Below are 15865 nucleotides of genomic sequence, written 5' to 3'. Positions count from 1 at the left end.
AAGGTTACATATAGGGGAGGGTTACATACAGGGGAGGGTTACATATAGGGGAAGGTTTCATATATTGGAGTGTTATATATAGGGGAGGGTTACATATAGAAGAGGGTTACATATAGGGGAGGGTTATATATAGGGGAGGGTTGCATACAGGGGAGGGTTACATATAAGAAAGGGTTACATAAAGGGGAGGGTTACATATAGGAAAAGGTTACATATAGGGGAGGGTTGCATATAGGGGAGGGTTACATATAGAGTAGGGTTACATATAGGGGAGGGTTACATATCAGGGAGGGTTACATGTATTAAAAGGTTACATATAAGGGAGGGTTAGATAATTGAAATAATTACATCTAGGGGAGGGTTACATATAGGAGAGGGAGGGTTACATATAAGAAAGGGATACATATAGGGGAGGGAGGGTTACATATAAGAAAGGGATACATATAGGGGAGGGTTACATATAAGAAAATGTTACATATAGGGGAGGGTTGCATACAGGGGAGGGTTACATATAAGAAAGGTTTACATATAGGGGAGGGTTACATATAAGGGGAGGGTTACATATAAGAAAGGGGTAACATATAGGGGAGGGTTACATATAGGGGAGGGATACATATAGGGGAGGGTTACATATAGGGGAGGGTTACATATAGAGGAGGGTTACATGTAGGAGAGGGTTACATATAGAGGAGAGTTACATTTAGGGGAGGGATACATATAGGGGAGGGTTACATATAGGGGAGGGTTACATATAGGGGAGGGATACATATAGGGGAGGGTTACATATAGAGGAGTGATACATATAGGGGAGGGTTACATATATGGGAGGGTTAAATATAGGGGAGGGATACATATAGGGGAGGGTTACATATAGGGGAGGGTTACATATAGAGGAGGGCTACATATAGGGGAGGGATACATATAGGGGAGGGTTACATATAGGAGAGGGTTACATATAGAGGAGAGTTACATTTAGGGGAGGGATACATATAGGGGAGGGTTACATATAGGGGAGGGTTACATATAGGGGAGGGATACATATAGGGGAGGGTTACATATAGAGGAGTGATACATATAGGGGAGGGTTACATATATGGGAGGGTTAAATATAGGGGAGGGATACATATAGGGAAGGGTTACATATAGGATAAGGTTGGATATAGGGGAGGGTTACATTTAAGGGGAGGGTTACATATAGGAAAAGGTTACATATAGGGGAGGGTTACATATATGAAAAGGTTACATATAGGGGAGGGTTACATATAGGAAAAGGTTACATATAGGGGAGGGTTACATACAGGGGAGGGTTACATATAGGGGAAGGTTTCATATAATGGAGTGTTACATATAGGGGAGGGTTACATATAGAAGAGGGTTACATATAGGGGAGTTTTACATTTAGGAGAAGGTTACTTATAGGAAAAGGTTACATATAAGAAAGAGTTACATATAGGGGGGTTACATTTAGGAGAGTGTAGCATGTAGGATAGGGTTAGATATAGGGGATGGTTATATATAGTGGAGGGTTACATATAGGGGATGGTTACATATAGGAGAGGGTTACATATAGGAGGGGGTTATATTTAGGGGTGGGTTTCATTTAGGGGTAGGTTTCATATAGGGGAGGGTTACATAGAGGGGAGGGTTACATATAGGTTAGGGTTGCATATAGGAGAGGGTTACATATAGGAGGGGTTTACTTATAGGGGAGTGTCACATACAGGTGTGCGTTATAAATAGGTGAGGGTTACATATGTTTTCTGATAAAATATCCTTCAAGGCTGTTATTACTGTTACATCCGTAAAGAATAAATGTTTCGATACTTTGAGCAGCTTATATTTTTTATGACTTAAATCTGACGCTATTTTAAGATGCTTGGGTAAACAACGCTGGGAGGTAGTGACTAGTGGAGCACTGGTCGGTACTTACCCCGTTTTTCTGAATTCCGCCTGCTCGTGGACTGTCAATTACATAAATGAAGGCAAAGGCCTTGTGTAGGTACTGAATGACGATATCGTCCATCTCGTCGCCAATACCAGGGCTGTCAATTATCATTATCCCATTCTAAATTATAAAAAAAAAACCAAATGTGTTGGCCTGAGGGTAAGGGTATCCCATCAATTAAAGTCTGAACCTAGTGGCGCTTATACCGATTGACTATATTGCACGGCAGGACCGAGTATACACTCGATCGCAAAAACGTTGACACCCAAAAAGCATAAACCATGAACGATTAGACCCAACGTATTTGTGGGAAGTGTTAACAAAATCGGCCCTTGTTGGCCAACTTGACACTTTAAGGAAATCTTGGACAGTTTCCATCATGCACTACGTGTGTGCAAATAAACTAGTACACTTATTCCCATATCTGCTGAAATAAACCTTTTTTCGATATGTTTAATTCACTTAAATAAGGCTTTGTTTACATTTTTTAAACACAGTTTTAATAGTATTCTTAGTATAAGCTAAAGTTTCTCCCAAAGTTTTACCTTCAAAAGTGGGTGCGGTAAAAAGAACTCAACCAATTTGAAACTGGAGCCTTGCTCAGCAACGTAAGGAGAGATCTGCTCGAGGTAGCTTTGCTGGGAGGATCCCGTCGGTTTCTGTAATAAAACGGTCCTTGTTGGCTTCCCTGTTTTAGGATCCTTATCTTTGAAATGGGCCACAATTTTGGGGTTTTCTCCATGTTTTATTTCGCAGATGGTGGAAGTCGTGGCTCTAGAGAAAGATGGAAGAATCTCTACTTCCAGCAAAAGATTCACCAGACTGCTTTTTCCTGAGGACGTCTCACCTGTGAATACACCCACACGACAAATGTTAGATTAGATTATATTTTTGCTTTTAAACTCAAAAATTATGACGCTTATTAGCAGCAACATGACCTTCACCAATGCAAGTTGGTTACATCATTTGTGCCCTGAGTAAAAAGAGTTGAGGAACAATTTGAAATTTACAAAATTAAACTAGATAGCACATATGATAACTAGCAATGAATTAAAGAGAAAAGCGTTAAACTGCAGGTATAAACTATCTTCAATAAAAGCAGCACCTTAACCGCTGAATTAACAACAAATATACTGAAGATACCCATAAAGCACAAACGGCAATCTTGATTATTACGGTAGTTGAAAACTGTGATAAACAGGCTACAAAAAGTAAAGTTTTATGGATAAAAATTAAAAAAAAAATGGAATTAAAAATATGAAAAAATTAGTCGTCAGGATCAGTATCACCGTTTGTGTGACTTGAAGGATTGACAGATGCAGGCATGCCAATGATTAGGCGCCGCGCGAAGCGGTTAGTCACTGTGATCCTGCTAAATTTTACAGTTTTGAAACCCTGCTAACGCACCCCTTTGCAACAGACACGGTGAGAAACGGCCTGATGGGTTTTTTTTGTCCTTTTTTAAATCTCTCGGGACCCTGTCAATTTCATTTCACCCTCCGTAGAACGATATTTCCGTTGTGAGGTTTATCGCATTTGGAAAAATATCGATGGAGCCCATAGCATTTTGTATTAAAAGCAGCGGGAGTACACGCAATAATAACGTCGTAATACTGTCTGTCCAGTTTGCAAGTGGCGCCCGTAAAATTTAATCTACATTTGGTGCTGTACGTACGATCAACAGAAGCATGTGCACTTTGCGTTTGTTGCACGTCTGCTCACCACACGGGTGTCTAGAAAAATCAGACCTCAGACCTAGAAAACTCAGACCCCCCAATTAATTCTGGAAAACTCAGACCCCCTTCAAACAACAAACCTGGGGAAAAGAAATAAACGTGGTTTCTGCTTTTGCTTTATTCTCTCTTCACGTTTATTTATTTTTTTTTTGAGGTTGAAAGGGGTCTGAGTTTTACAGAATTGGCGGGCTGAGTTTTCATGTCAAGTGAGGTGATTGTCGCTGTAGACAATTTGACACGAGTCGTTATTTTTTAAGTATAAAATATGTTATTATTTTAGCAATATGCAAATGCCAATCAGTCCTGGTCAATTTATTTTCATAAAGAGCAAATTCGTGTCATGAAAACGGAACAGGAAACAGTGATGTTATCTTTCCCGTTATCTTGCAATAATAAAAGGCAGACACTGTACAAATATAGCGTTTAATATTTCACCGCAATGAAAATGTATTCCAATTTCCAACATTTTTTCTTCTGAGATTTCTAGTTTGAAGGGAGTCTGAGTTTTCTAGAATTGGGGGGTCTGAGTTTTCTAGACACCCGCTCCACACATCCATATTTATGGAAACAAAATCGACGATAACCTGCGTTTTAATTACGTGGTCATAACACGATCAGGAGTTCGGTTGTGGAACTCAATGAAATAGATTTAAAACGCTGATAAAACGTTTTTCCGTTGGCTGAAAAATGTTACTACGGGCTAGTATTCGGCTAGCAAACTGAGGATTTAGTCCGCGTACATTTACCTGTCACAAGGAGGCAGTATTTTTCTTGTTCCAGCTGGTCCATTTGCACTTTCATAATCTCTTTAATGTTACCCAAATGACTCTGCAGCAACTTGAGATCATCCTCAGGAATTTTCTTCAAATGGCGATCGACTTTGATGTAAAAATCCAGTAAAGCTCTTTTTGCCTCCTCTTTTTGTTTTGCTGTTAATAGAATAGACTGAAAAGACTGCAAAAAAAATATATATATATATTAGTTTTGTCTGAAGCTTATACAAACTAATAATTTAATGTTTTCATTTCCTCAGTGTATTTCGCACACGATGTTCGAAGGTTTATTTGTTAACCTGCCTGTCGGGAAAGAAGCACTGATGTGCGTGACGTAGAATATTAACTTGGAAATTTGATGAACAATGTCACGAAATAGTAACGCGAGCAATACTTTAAAATTAGTGAGCAAAGCAGATTGCACAATTGTACTCCGGGAAAGTCCGAAGTTAATACACTGCATGACAATGATGTAACTGCACGCGTAGACCCGCGTAGTATTAAGCTAAATAAGGAAGAGAAACGCGTGTAATTGTGTAATTGAAATCAAATTTAGTAGCATTACAATAGTATAGCCTTGGGATTACACTGTGCTCGTGATTGTAGTAAAAATACTTGTTGCGCAAATAGAACCTAGAAAATCTTAGTACAATTGTAATGTAAGATCAGATCGATTAAGAACGAATTGTGAACGGAACTGTGCATCGCGAATATTGTAGATTGGATCAGAGATTGTCAGATTGTGAATGTTAAATAAATCTTCAGAAAAGGAAAGAATTACAGTCCTCTTCAGTTTGTGAACCGGCAAGTGCGGAGTTCATGAAAGATTCCGCGACACTTGGTCCTTCGAGCCGGATTGGAAATGACCGCGGAGGTTGGAAAAAAGAAAAAGCGACGAGGAGGCCATCGATTGTACCTTGCTGGAATCCTCCCAGATGTAGAAGCCAGTCTTGAACATTACACCGTGGAAAGGAAGGCAGAGCTGGCGAAATGGAAACACACGCTAAACGAGCAGTTGGAAAAGATAGCGCCCCTCGACTTAGAGATCCTGGCCTTGATGGGAGACGACGAAAAGGTGACGGAGGAGGATATGGCCAGAGAGATAGGCGAGAGCAGCCGTCTTGCGTCGGACATAAAGTGCAAGTTGGCTGCGATCGAAGAACTGTTAACCGCACCGCAAATACCACAAGTACAAAATGTACCGCAGCACCAGAATTCGCCGCCAATGCAGACCGGACAAGCAAGCCAGCATAAATCCGTCCGAGCGAGACTGCCGAAATTGGAGGTGCGTAAATTTGACGGAAAAGTGCACGAGTGGCAAGAGTTTTGGGACTCGTTTGAGAGCGCCATACATCGAAATGACATGCTAGAAAACGTCGACAAGTTTTCTTATCTTAGAGGTTTGCTTGTGGGACCGGCCAGATCGGCGATCGCGGGTTTCGCTTTAACGTCCGCAAACTATCAAGCAGCGGTGGAACTGTTGAACAAACGATATGGAAAGAAGGAGGCGATCCAGCGAGCGTACGTGAATGAACTTTTGAATGTTCAACCTGTATACAACGAGAGAGACGCGCCGAGACTGCGGAGCTTGTACGATTTCCTGGAAACCAAACACAGAGCCTTGCAAGCACTTGGAGTAGACGAGACCACTTATTCAGCGATAGTTGTACCATCTGTCCTGGAAAAATTGCCGCAGACGCTGCGTTTGACCATTACGCGAGGTAAAGATCATCATCAGTGGAACTTGAGAGACTTGTTGGAAGGCCTGGAACAAGAAGTAGAATTACGAGAAGAGTACAATGACAGCGCACGTCAAAAGAACTCGGCTGGAGACTTCCGGAGAAAAAACAATGTAGCCACACTGTATGCAGGAAACACACGGAAAGCGGCGAAAGAAACGAACTGTGCCTTCTGTTTAGGAGAGCATCCACACGAAGACTGCAGAAAGGTCCAGGACATCGAGGAGCGTAAGCAATTGTTTTTTAAATACGGTAGATGCTTTAAATGTTTAAGAAAGGGACATTTATCCAAAGACTGTACTGATCGTAGTGTAACATGTAAGCGTTGTAATTGTAAACATCATTCGGCGATTTGCATCGCCTCCCAAGGGAATTTAAGAACGACAGAAATCGGAACCCAAGGGGCCCAGGGTGGTGCAGAACTAGTGGGAAATAGTATGCACGTCGGGACTGGGAACAGTGTAGCCTTACAAACGGCTCAGGCTCAACTAGCGGGGAAGGGTCGCGCTAGAATTAGAGTGCTTTTTGATTCGGCTAGTCATAAGTCCTTTGTCACTTCCCGCGCGGTAGAATCGTTCGGATTGCGATCTGTTAGAAGGGAATGGTTGACTGTTAACACCTTTGGCCAAAGGGCTACTGGATCAAACCTGCGGGATGTAGTTGAAATAGATTTGACCCCAGTGGGTGGGGGGAAGGTTATGCGCATCGAAGCTTTTGTTGTTCCCGAAATTTCGCGCGTGCAGAACGAACATCTGGAAATTGCGCGTAAGGACTACCCGCATTTGGCGCAAATATGGCTGTCCGACGTTTGCAAGGGAAGCGAACATTTAGAGATAGATGTATTGATAGGGGCAGACTATTTGTGGAGTTTTCAGACAGGCAAGATAGTCCGGGGGAAGGTAGACGAGCCAGTCGCAGTAGAGACAGAGTTAGGATGGGTTCTCTCCGGACCCTTGACATTTAAACAGCCAGCAGATAGACCGCAGGAAGTTAACGTAAATTTTGTTGGCAGAGACAGTGTATCATTAGAGAGTTTAGAAGGGAATGTCCAAAGGTTGTGGGACTTAGAAACCCTAGGAATTAAAGAGAGTGATGGAGTGTATGAAGAGTTTGTAGACAGTATTGCCTTCAACGGTAATAGGTATTCAGTTAAGCTCCCCTGGAAGGAAGGTCAGGATAGTTTGCCAAGCAATTACGAGTTGAGTTTGTCGCGCATGAAGAGTCAGATTAGGAAGCTTAGAAAGGAACCAGACATTTTGCAGGAGTACGACTCAGTTATAAAGGAACAGTTAGATTCGGGAGTGATAGAGAAAGTCGCACAGTTAGAAGAGACAGATAGGGGTCACTATATTCCCCATTTAGCAGTCATACGCAGAGAGGCGAGCACCACGAAACTGAGAGTTGTGTATGACGCGTCCGCAAAGGCAGGAAAGGGGGGGACATCTCTGAACGATTGCCCACACAAGGGACCCTCCCTCAACCCTTTATTGTTTGACATCCTGCTTAGATTCAGAGAGAAGAGAGTGGCGTTGATAGGGGACATAGAAAAGGCGTTTCTTAACATTGAGGTAGACAGTGCAGACAGGGATTATCTTAGATTTTTGTGGTTAGAAAACGTGCGCGATCCTTGTAGTCGAATTGCAGTGTACCGCTTTTGCCGTGTTGTGTTCGGTTTAAATGCGTCTCCGTTTCTGTTAAACGCCACGCTGAGACACCACATTTCGAAGTTTAAGGATGAAGACCCAGAATTTGTGCGAAAGATGATCGAAGGTTTCTACGTTGACGACTTGGTAACGGGCGATAGCAACACGAGCGACACGTACACATTGTACGAGAAATCCAAACAGAGGATGGCCAGTGGGGGCTTCAAATTGAGAAAGTGGATGACGAATGACAAAGTGTTGAGAGAACGCATTGCGCAGATTGAGAGTAACGCAACGGAAAGCGCGATCGTGACCAGCGAAGAAGAGAGCTACGCAAAGTTCATCTTAGGTTCGGGGCAGGCTAGCAAGAGTTGTCCAAAGGTCTTGGGGCTTCCGTGGGATTGTGAGAAAGATGTTATTCAGTTTAGTTTTGAGAAGCTTGCAAGCAAAGCCCTGGGCATGCACCCGACCAAGCGAAGTTTGTTAAGTCTGCTAGCAAGCATTTTTGACCCCCTGGGAATCATTAGCCCCATCATTGTGTGCATGAAAATATTGTTTCAAGAATTGTGTTGTGAAAATTTCGACTGGGATAGTAAACTCGAGGGGAAAGTAAAGAAGAAATGGGACGAATGGATTGAAGACTTATCCAAAATAAGGGGTATTACGATCAGTAGGTGTATTTGGGACCATCCAAAACAAGAGGTGCTTAATTGTTACTTGCATGGGTTCGGCGATGCCAGTAACAAAGCTTACTGCGCTGTTGTGTACTTGGTATACAACACGCCAGTAGGGGTTTTCGTGAGAATGTTGACCTCAAGGTCACGGGTAGCACCTCTGAAAGCGTTAACTATTCCCCGTCTAGAACTCATGTCCGCTAGAATTTTGGCGCAATTAATGAACACCGTGATGAAAGCATAAGAAACGGAAGTGAAGCTCAGCGGAACCAGATACTGGTTGGATAGCAAAACTGCTCTCTGCTGGATTCGAAACGGGGGGGAGTGGAAACAATTTGTCCGTCACAGGGTAAACGAAATTCTGAAGCTCACAAAGAAAGAAGACTGGAGATATTGCCCTGGTGAGCAGAACCCGGCAGATGTTGGTTCCAGAGGAGCGCTTGGATCGAAACTAAAAGATGACGAGCTGTGGTGGAACAGACCGCAATGGTTGTCAGAAGGAGAAGACAGGTGGCCACGCGTAGAGAGTGTCGTCAGCACACCAGAAAGTGAAGAAGAAGCTAAGAAGACCGCCAACGTGATGGTAGTAGACGTTCAGAACCAACCCAGTGTTGCAAATCTTGTTGACATCAATCGCCATGGAAGGCTAGAGAAGCTACTCAGAGTGACAGCATGGGTGTTCCGTTTTATCCGAAATTCGAGACCGAACCGAACCGAGACAGCTAGACGGAAGGGAAGACTGACACGAGAAGAATTAGTCGGGGCCGAAAGTGAATGGGTGAAAGCGGCGCAAGCTGACCTGAGAAGTAAGGGTAACTTCCAACAGCTAAAGACCGAGCTCGGCCTAGAAGAGAGTGCAGGAATTCTGAGATGTACCGGAAGACTCGTCAATTCAGATTTGGAGTTTGATGCGCGAAGACCAGTCATTCTCCCAAGGGATCACGCGTTAAGCATTATGCTCATAGAAGAGTGTCACAAGAAGGTGTTGCACAGTGGTGTGAGAGCAACGCTTGCGGAGTTGAGGTCGAGGTATTGGATCCCGAAGGGCAGACAGTGCGTGAAAAAGGTTTTGAGCAAATGCGTAATCTGCAAGAAACAAGAAGGGAAGGCTTACAGCGCGCCGCAGACCGCCGCATTGCCAGATTTTAGAGTAAGAGAAGCGCCAGCGTTTTCGAAAGTAGGCGTAGATTTTGCGGGTCCGCTCTATGTTAAGGCACAAGCTGGGGGAATGAGAAAGGCGTACATTGCATTGTTTTCCTGCTGCGTAACTAGAGCGATACATTTAGAATTAGTTGAAGACCTATCTTCCGAGGCCTTCAGACGAGCGTTAAGAAGATTTTCAGCGAGACGAGGCACGCCGACATTGATCGTATCAGACAACGCGAAAACCTTCCAAGCGACCGAAAAAGCGCTTAACAATCTTTTTAGCCACCCAGAGGTAGCTAGTGAGCTAGACAGACAGCGAATTGAGTGGAGGTTTAATTTAGAGAGATCACCCTGGTGGGGAGGATTTTTCGAGAGAATGGTTGGAAGTGTGAAAGCTTGTCTCAGGAAGGTGTTAGGAAATGCACGACTTACATTTGACGAGCTGCGAACGGTGTTAGTGGAGGTAGAAGGAACGTTAAATTCCCGTCCGCTTACGTACGAGTACAATGAGGTAGAACATGAAGCTTTAACACCTTCACATTTAATCCTTGGTAGAAGGATTAAGTCTATGCCAGACGAGATAGCGGAAGAGCCAGAAGCGAACGAGAGTAGTTGTTCAGAGAGGTTTAGATATTTGACAGTGAAGTTAGCGCATTTTTGGAAGAGATGGAGAAACGAGTACCTGGTGAATCTAAGGGAGTTTCACCGCCTGAAGGTAGATCGCAAAGACAGGCAGATTCAGACAGGAGACGTAGTAACTGTGTTTGAGGAAGACAAAAAGAGAGGAGAGTGGAAAATTGCAGTGGTTGAGAGTCTTATCAAGGGCACAGATAACGTTGTTAGGGGAGCAAACGTAAGAGTCATTGTCAAGGGTAGACCGATGCGTATTTCCCGACCAGTTCAAAAGTTGTACCCCTTAGAAGTAAAATGTGCCATACAAGGGAACGGCCAAATTGGTCAAACTGGGAACCGTAAATTTGAACGGGATCATACTACACCTCTTAGACGTAACCCTAGCAGATCTGCTGCTTTAGATGCTAGGTGGAAATCGAAACATATGCTTTGACTCGTAGACGAGTCAAGGGGGGGAGAGTGTCGGGAAAGAAGCACTGATGTGCGTGACGTAGAATATTAACTTGGAAATTTGATGAACAATGTCACGAAATAGTAACGCGAGCAATACTTTAAAATTAGTGAGCAAAGCAGATTGCACAATTGTACTCCGGGAAAGTCCGAAGTTAATACACTGCATGACAATGATGTAACTGCACGCGTAGACCCGCGTAGTATTAAGCTAAATAAGGAAGAGAAACGCGTGTAATTGTGTAATTGAAATCAAATTTAGTAGCATTACAATAGTATAGCCTTGGGATTACACTGTGCTCGTGATTGTAGTAAAAATACTTGTTGCGCAAATAGAACCTAGAAAATCTTAGTACAATTGTAATGTAAGATCAGATCGATTAAGAACGAATTGTGAACGGAACTGTGCATCGCGAATATTGTAGATTGGATCAGAGATTGTCAGATTGTGAATGTTAAATAAATCTTCAGAAAAGGAAAGAATTACAGTCCTCTTCAGTTTGTGAACCGGCAAGTGCGGAGTTCATGAAAGATTCCGCGACATGCCTGCTAGAGCATCGTACTTAACGCAAAACAAATTGTACTCGTGAATCATGCCGTTTGACATTGTTTAGTGAAAATGCACCCAGACAATGCTAAATGGCGGGGTCAATAACTCTTGGACTCTAATTTATCATCTATTTGTATCCCAGTTTTTAAAGTGGCAGTTTTTAAGATGTGAAAGCCTTTTTAGCCATGGACGATCGATGGTTTACAGGTCTTTTTTATGCAAATTGTATCACACGCCGCGGTAAGACGGGCTGTGAACGGGGTCACAGCTTGTCTCACTTTTCACAGATCGTGTTTCATAGTTCCTTCCTTTCCGAGAAACCAAAGCAAAAGAGATTTGTTTAAGTCTATTTTAAGGTTTCATGCTCAGTGTTAAGAAAACAATGACTCAATGTCGTCTACTTTTACTTTCGTGCCACTGCACAGCGAATTTGACTGGCAAACATTTTGATACAAAAGCAAAACTTAAAGGGGTATAGAATGGTAAAATCCGAGACCCGCCGAGACGCCGAGACCTTCATTTAAAATCCGAGACCGAGACTTATCTACTTTTTCTAAATCCGAGCCCGAGACGTCACGATGCAAAACGTGTTTTTCACTAACACTGCCGAAAAGCATAGTACGGCATAGCACATGCAGAATTTATCCAAGCTTACACGTTTCACAGAAGCTGCAGAAGCGATTGCGATGTTGAGCCGTTTTTCAAGATTATTGATTGTTGTCAGTTTAGGACGGTTAATTCAGCTTGGTTTGCGGGACTCCAAGATTCAAATTTCAAAATGCGAGATTCCGAGACTCGTTTTAATTTTAACGAGCTCAAGATTCCGAGACTCCAGTTTGAGACGCTCGAGATTCCGAGACTCCAGTTTGAGACGCCGAGATTTTCGAGACCCGCAGAAAATTTGCCGAGACCCATTATTTTTCAAGAACCATTCTATACCCCTACTTAAGACTGTCCAAAGCCACCAGTTAAAATAATTGGAGGTAACATACCCTACGACTTTGTTTAGCCACTATTTAAGCTTGAAATCAGTTGCTATTATTCTTACCTCTTCTGTATTCGAGCTGGGTGTCCTATCTCTACTTTTTAGTTCATGTCTCACGCGTCCCTTCATCTCCTTTAGCCCACTTAATCCTTCAAACGGAATATGTAGCGCCCTCATCAAGTCCACCATGACAGAAATATTGCGAATTTCTTTGTAGTCTTTCATTCTGCTTGTTTCGTCACTTGAGTCTAGAAGATTACTTAAAAAGAAACGCTAAGGCATTTAGGAGAATGGTATTTCCCTGCCTTCATCATGATTCAAAGTCCAGTTGGCATGAACATCTGATGTAATTACGGCGCATGGCAGACAAATTCTTGGAAAATGTCATGGAAACGGGAAAAGTCCCAATTTGCTTCATCCTTCATATCATTTCGGGTCATCAATATGTCAAGGTCCTTGACTGAAGATGTTTAGATTTGCAAGGAGGAAGATAATTAAATTACTTGACGTTACAATATTTGCCTATTATATCAAGCTGAAAATATACTCAAAGCCACTTGAACAACTATAACGTTCCCTTAGTGTATCGGCACACACACGCCTCCTATGGGCACGGACTCATTAAGGATTAACTCACAATTAAGGATGGTGTGGCCACGCACTTTCTGAAAAGGGTCTATAACAAGCTACCTGTGAGATGTAAGATAAGATGTCACCTGTGGACACATTAAAGAATTAACAGCTTAGGCAACTTCGGCACAAGCCTCTTTCTGATAGGCAAAACCTCCTATTGCTACTTTCCTTTCGCAGACTCTGAGACTACCAGTCAACATACACAGCTATACTGAGTTTGAAGTAAGGTGATTCCACTGAATTGCATTGCGCATCCTTGCTGCGCATAATTTTTCGCGTCATTTAGCGCGCGCACGAGCGCGCGCACGCACAACATTACGGGATTTCCTTGAGGTCAAACTCGGCAGAAAAATAAATGGTCCTTTTCTTCTAAACGAGCATGGTGACCCCCATTTTTTAATGCATCAATTTAAATGTCATACGGTTGACCACTTTATGTCGCAATTTAAAGAAAAGTTTAATACCCTACTTTGAGATATTTTTATTTGAATGCTTTAAAAAGCACGTATTTAGGTAGTGCTGCTTACGTGCACACGCAGCAAAATCTTTAATTTCTTTCAAAATCTTTATTCCAGTTCAATTAAAATAGTTTGTTGTGTAAGATTAAAGTAAATTTTGTTGAACTGCTTCGATATTTTAATGCAAGAAATTAATTTTTCTAGAAATGATAGTTCCCTTTTCGGATTACTAGCGTTCCTAATATAAACCTCGTGGGTCATCTATTTACTATAATAGCCATCCAGGTTGCACAAAAACGAGCACGGTGACCCCCATTTTTTATTGCATTTTTGTAATGCTCATAACATAGTCATGAACTGGACCAAGTCTTAGACAATTTTAAATTCTCCTTCTTTTTCGGTGGAATCACCTTAAGCTTGTCTCCATGAAAAATAGAGTTATATGTTTGACTTGTAGAGGCTGAGTTGGCATCTGGGATGCCCACCCAGTCTGTAAAACACTTAGCGAGATGCACACCATCTGGACATGCGCATGTCCAAAAGGCAGCCCCTTTCAACAAAGGTATAATCAAATCTCCTTTAGCTTTGCACGTCTGAAAGTGACGCCATGCCCAAACAATTTGACTTGGAGGAAGTACCATCCAGTTATTTTCACCCAAACAGCCAGTACTGTGCGAAAGTGTCCATAGCTAATTCACAGCCAGGATTCCAGAAGCGAGAGTTTAACCTTAGCATTCACTTCAAGACGCAAACCGATCGATAGTAAACGGTCCCCACACATTGTTTATCCACTGAAAAATACAAAGGTGTTTTCCTCAGTCACCGACGTCAGTGAGTTTACTTAGATAATCAGTTAACTGATTTTATCTTTGGGCAACCAAACTGGAAAGCCGGAGTTACAACGTGATGCTTTTTAATGCTTCCTCTCGCCATGAGACGCACCATGTTCTTGTTGTCAGTATCCCCATTACCTTGTGCCTCTTTAAGGCACTTCCAACTGACAATTACATGTCATGTATTGTTTTGAATTGAGTCCTCTCCTATTGGAGCTCTTCGTAGTTTCGTTAACTTGCCAGTGACCCTGACAGACCAAATCTGCTTTCCAGAAATAATGTATCCACCGTACCCCTGTCTTGATGCATCAGAATAGACAACGACAGAATAAAAAGCTTCTGGGTGATCAAATAGTTTCTTACAATTTAGATGAGTCACATTTGTGCCCCAATGATAAACGATTAAAGCCCCGAAGACTTGGTAACAACAGTGAGATGCTGCAAGGTAAACAAACAGTGTCGTGATCGCTATCACTTCAGAAATCACGCTTCGATCGCATTCGTTATCTCACAGATTCGTTCGTTTTTTCAACTTACTTCAACGCTTGTGTTATGGGTAGCCGTCGATGTGATATAGCTATCCTCAATTCACCAAAACAAGCATAAGCGTCCCGTTCATTCCATATTTGACTGCTACGTGCTCGCTCGCTGTTTCTAAAGAACAAACGTGAGATTCGCGGTTTTGTTTTCTTGGAAAAATGAGTACATAGACGAGAATAGTGCGAAGTAATTATCACCTTTGATGCTAATGCATTTACTTCCAAGAAACTGAAAACAGCGAGCGGCAAATAAAGTGTAAACAAAGTCCAAATTATTCCCCTTACGGTTTCAAGTAGTAAAAAAAAGTAGGTGCAGTTACCCTAGACCTCTTCCTCAAAGCTCCAGAACCCAGAGCTTGGGTTGGGTTCAGTCTGGGTGTTGATCGATTTCATGCTTGCGGTTACACGCTGATAAATTGCTCAAGGGGAACGGTAAACCTTTACGCCATTTGGCGAGAAATACTGATAAACGTAAACATAAATGATAATTCTGCCACGTCAAATAGGTTTAGTAATTCATCATGACTTTATTTCAAGAAGAGAACGTCGACGCCGACAACAAATACAATTTTTCCAGAGCTTGCAGTTTTTCGTTTTATATTTAAGAATGACACCGACTCGTTGTTCGACTCCACAAACTTGGGTTTTACGCGACCACAAAATTGGTTTCAGCGACCCCTGAACGATAGGGTTCTGGACCGCTGACGGGAAACGGTGATCCATGTTTTGATTGTTGTCGAGCTTGAAATGCAGTAGCGGGTACGATTTGACCTTACGATGAACACAGCACGTAAACAACACGTGACTTTTAGTGTTTGGTGCATTTCACTTTCTCATGATTGGTTGAGCCGCTATGGGTTCTTGTTAACCCATAGAAGCTACCTCGGGAATTGTCATGGGGAATTCTTTTGTTCTTTCTAACGTATCCTTGGAAATTTCCCGAAGGCAATTTCACTCTGGGAAAACCGGTTACACACAAAAACTTGCTTCCCCGTGGGTAACAGCCATTTACCCAAGAGTAAAATGGCTAGTGTAACCGCACTGTTTTATTGACACATTGCCGCATTTAACATGTCACCCAGCTGGAGAACTCTGTAGATTTTTAATTTCGTCCACTGATACTAGTAA

General features: G+C 42.5%; 3 protein-coding genes across 4 annotated transcripts in view; 2 read left to right on the top strand and 1 right to left on the bottom strand.

The window, feature by feature from the left end:
• LOC146465102 (uncharacterized) overlaps positions 1-14865 on the bottom strand; it is a 37816-nt gene extending 22951 nt beyond the window's left edge. Inside the window, exons 1-6 of one of the 2 annotated variants that reach the window (XM_085129017.1) lie at positions 14736-14865; positions 14492-14636; positions 12338-14156; positions 4428-4635; positions 2491-2792; positions 1931-2065 (exon numbers count right to left, since the gene is read on the bottom strand). In XM_085129017.1, the coding sequence (XP_084985143.1) occupies positions 1931-2065; positions 2491-2792; positions 4428-4635; positions 12338-12499 (807 nt within the window). In that variant the 5' untranslated portion in view covers positions 12500-14156; positions 14492-14636; positions 14736-14865. Of the gene's footprint in view, positions 1-1930; positions 2066-2490; positions 2793-4427; positions 4636-12337; positions 14257-14491; positions 14637-14735 lie in introns of those variants that run through there. The other variant, XM_085129018.1, reaches the window with a different exon arrangement.
• On the top strand, positions 4749-8761 carry LOC146465104 (uncharacterized). Its single transcript, XM_085129014.1, has one exon. The coding sequence runs from the start codon at positions 5317-5319 to the stop codon at positions 8752-8754; it is 3438 nt and encodes a 1145-aa protein (XP_084985140.1). The 5' UTR covers positions 4749-5316; the 3' UTR covers positions 8755-8761.
• LOC146465103 (uncharacterized) lies at positions 8761-11294 on the top strand. The gene is made up of 2 exons (XM_085129036.1): positions 8761-10167; positions 10372-11294. Exons 1-2 carry the CDS (start codon positions 9091-9093, stop codon positions 10720-10722), a joined length of 1428 nt encoding a protein of 475 aa, XP_084985162.1. The 5' UTR covers positions 8761-9090; the 3' UTR covers positions 10723-11294.
• Positions 14866-15865: the final 1000 nt, after the last annotated feature.

Source organism: Pavona decussata, unplaced genomic scaffold, assembly GCF_977016875.1.
Source record: "Pavona decussata unplaced genomic scaffold, jaPavDecu1.1 SCAFFOLD_157, whole genome shotgun sequence".
NCBI classification, from domain to species: Eukaryota; Metazoa; Cnidaria; class Anthozoa; order Scleractinia; family Agariciidae; genus Pavona; species Pavona decussata.
The sequence above is the reverse complement of the archived record's forward strand: the minus strand, read 5'-3'. Positions and strand labels throughout refer to the sequence as shown.

What these genes read in the sequence shown, in the direction of transcription:
- LOC146465104 (XM_085129014.1), top strand. Translation starts at nt 5,317, where the DNA reads ATGACCGCGGAGGTTGGAAAAAAGAAAAAGCGACGAGGAGGCCATCGA.
- LOC146465103 (XM_085129036.1), top strand. Translation starts at nt 9,091, where the DNA reads ATGGTAGTAGACGTTCAGAACCAACCCAGTGTTGCAAATCTTGTTGAC. An exon ending in TTACGTACGAGTACAATGAG is followed by an intron (nt 10,168 to 10,371) that starts GTAGAACATGAA and finishes CACCGCCTGAAG; the next exon opens with GTAGATCGCAAAGACAGGCA.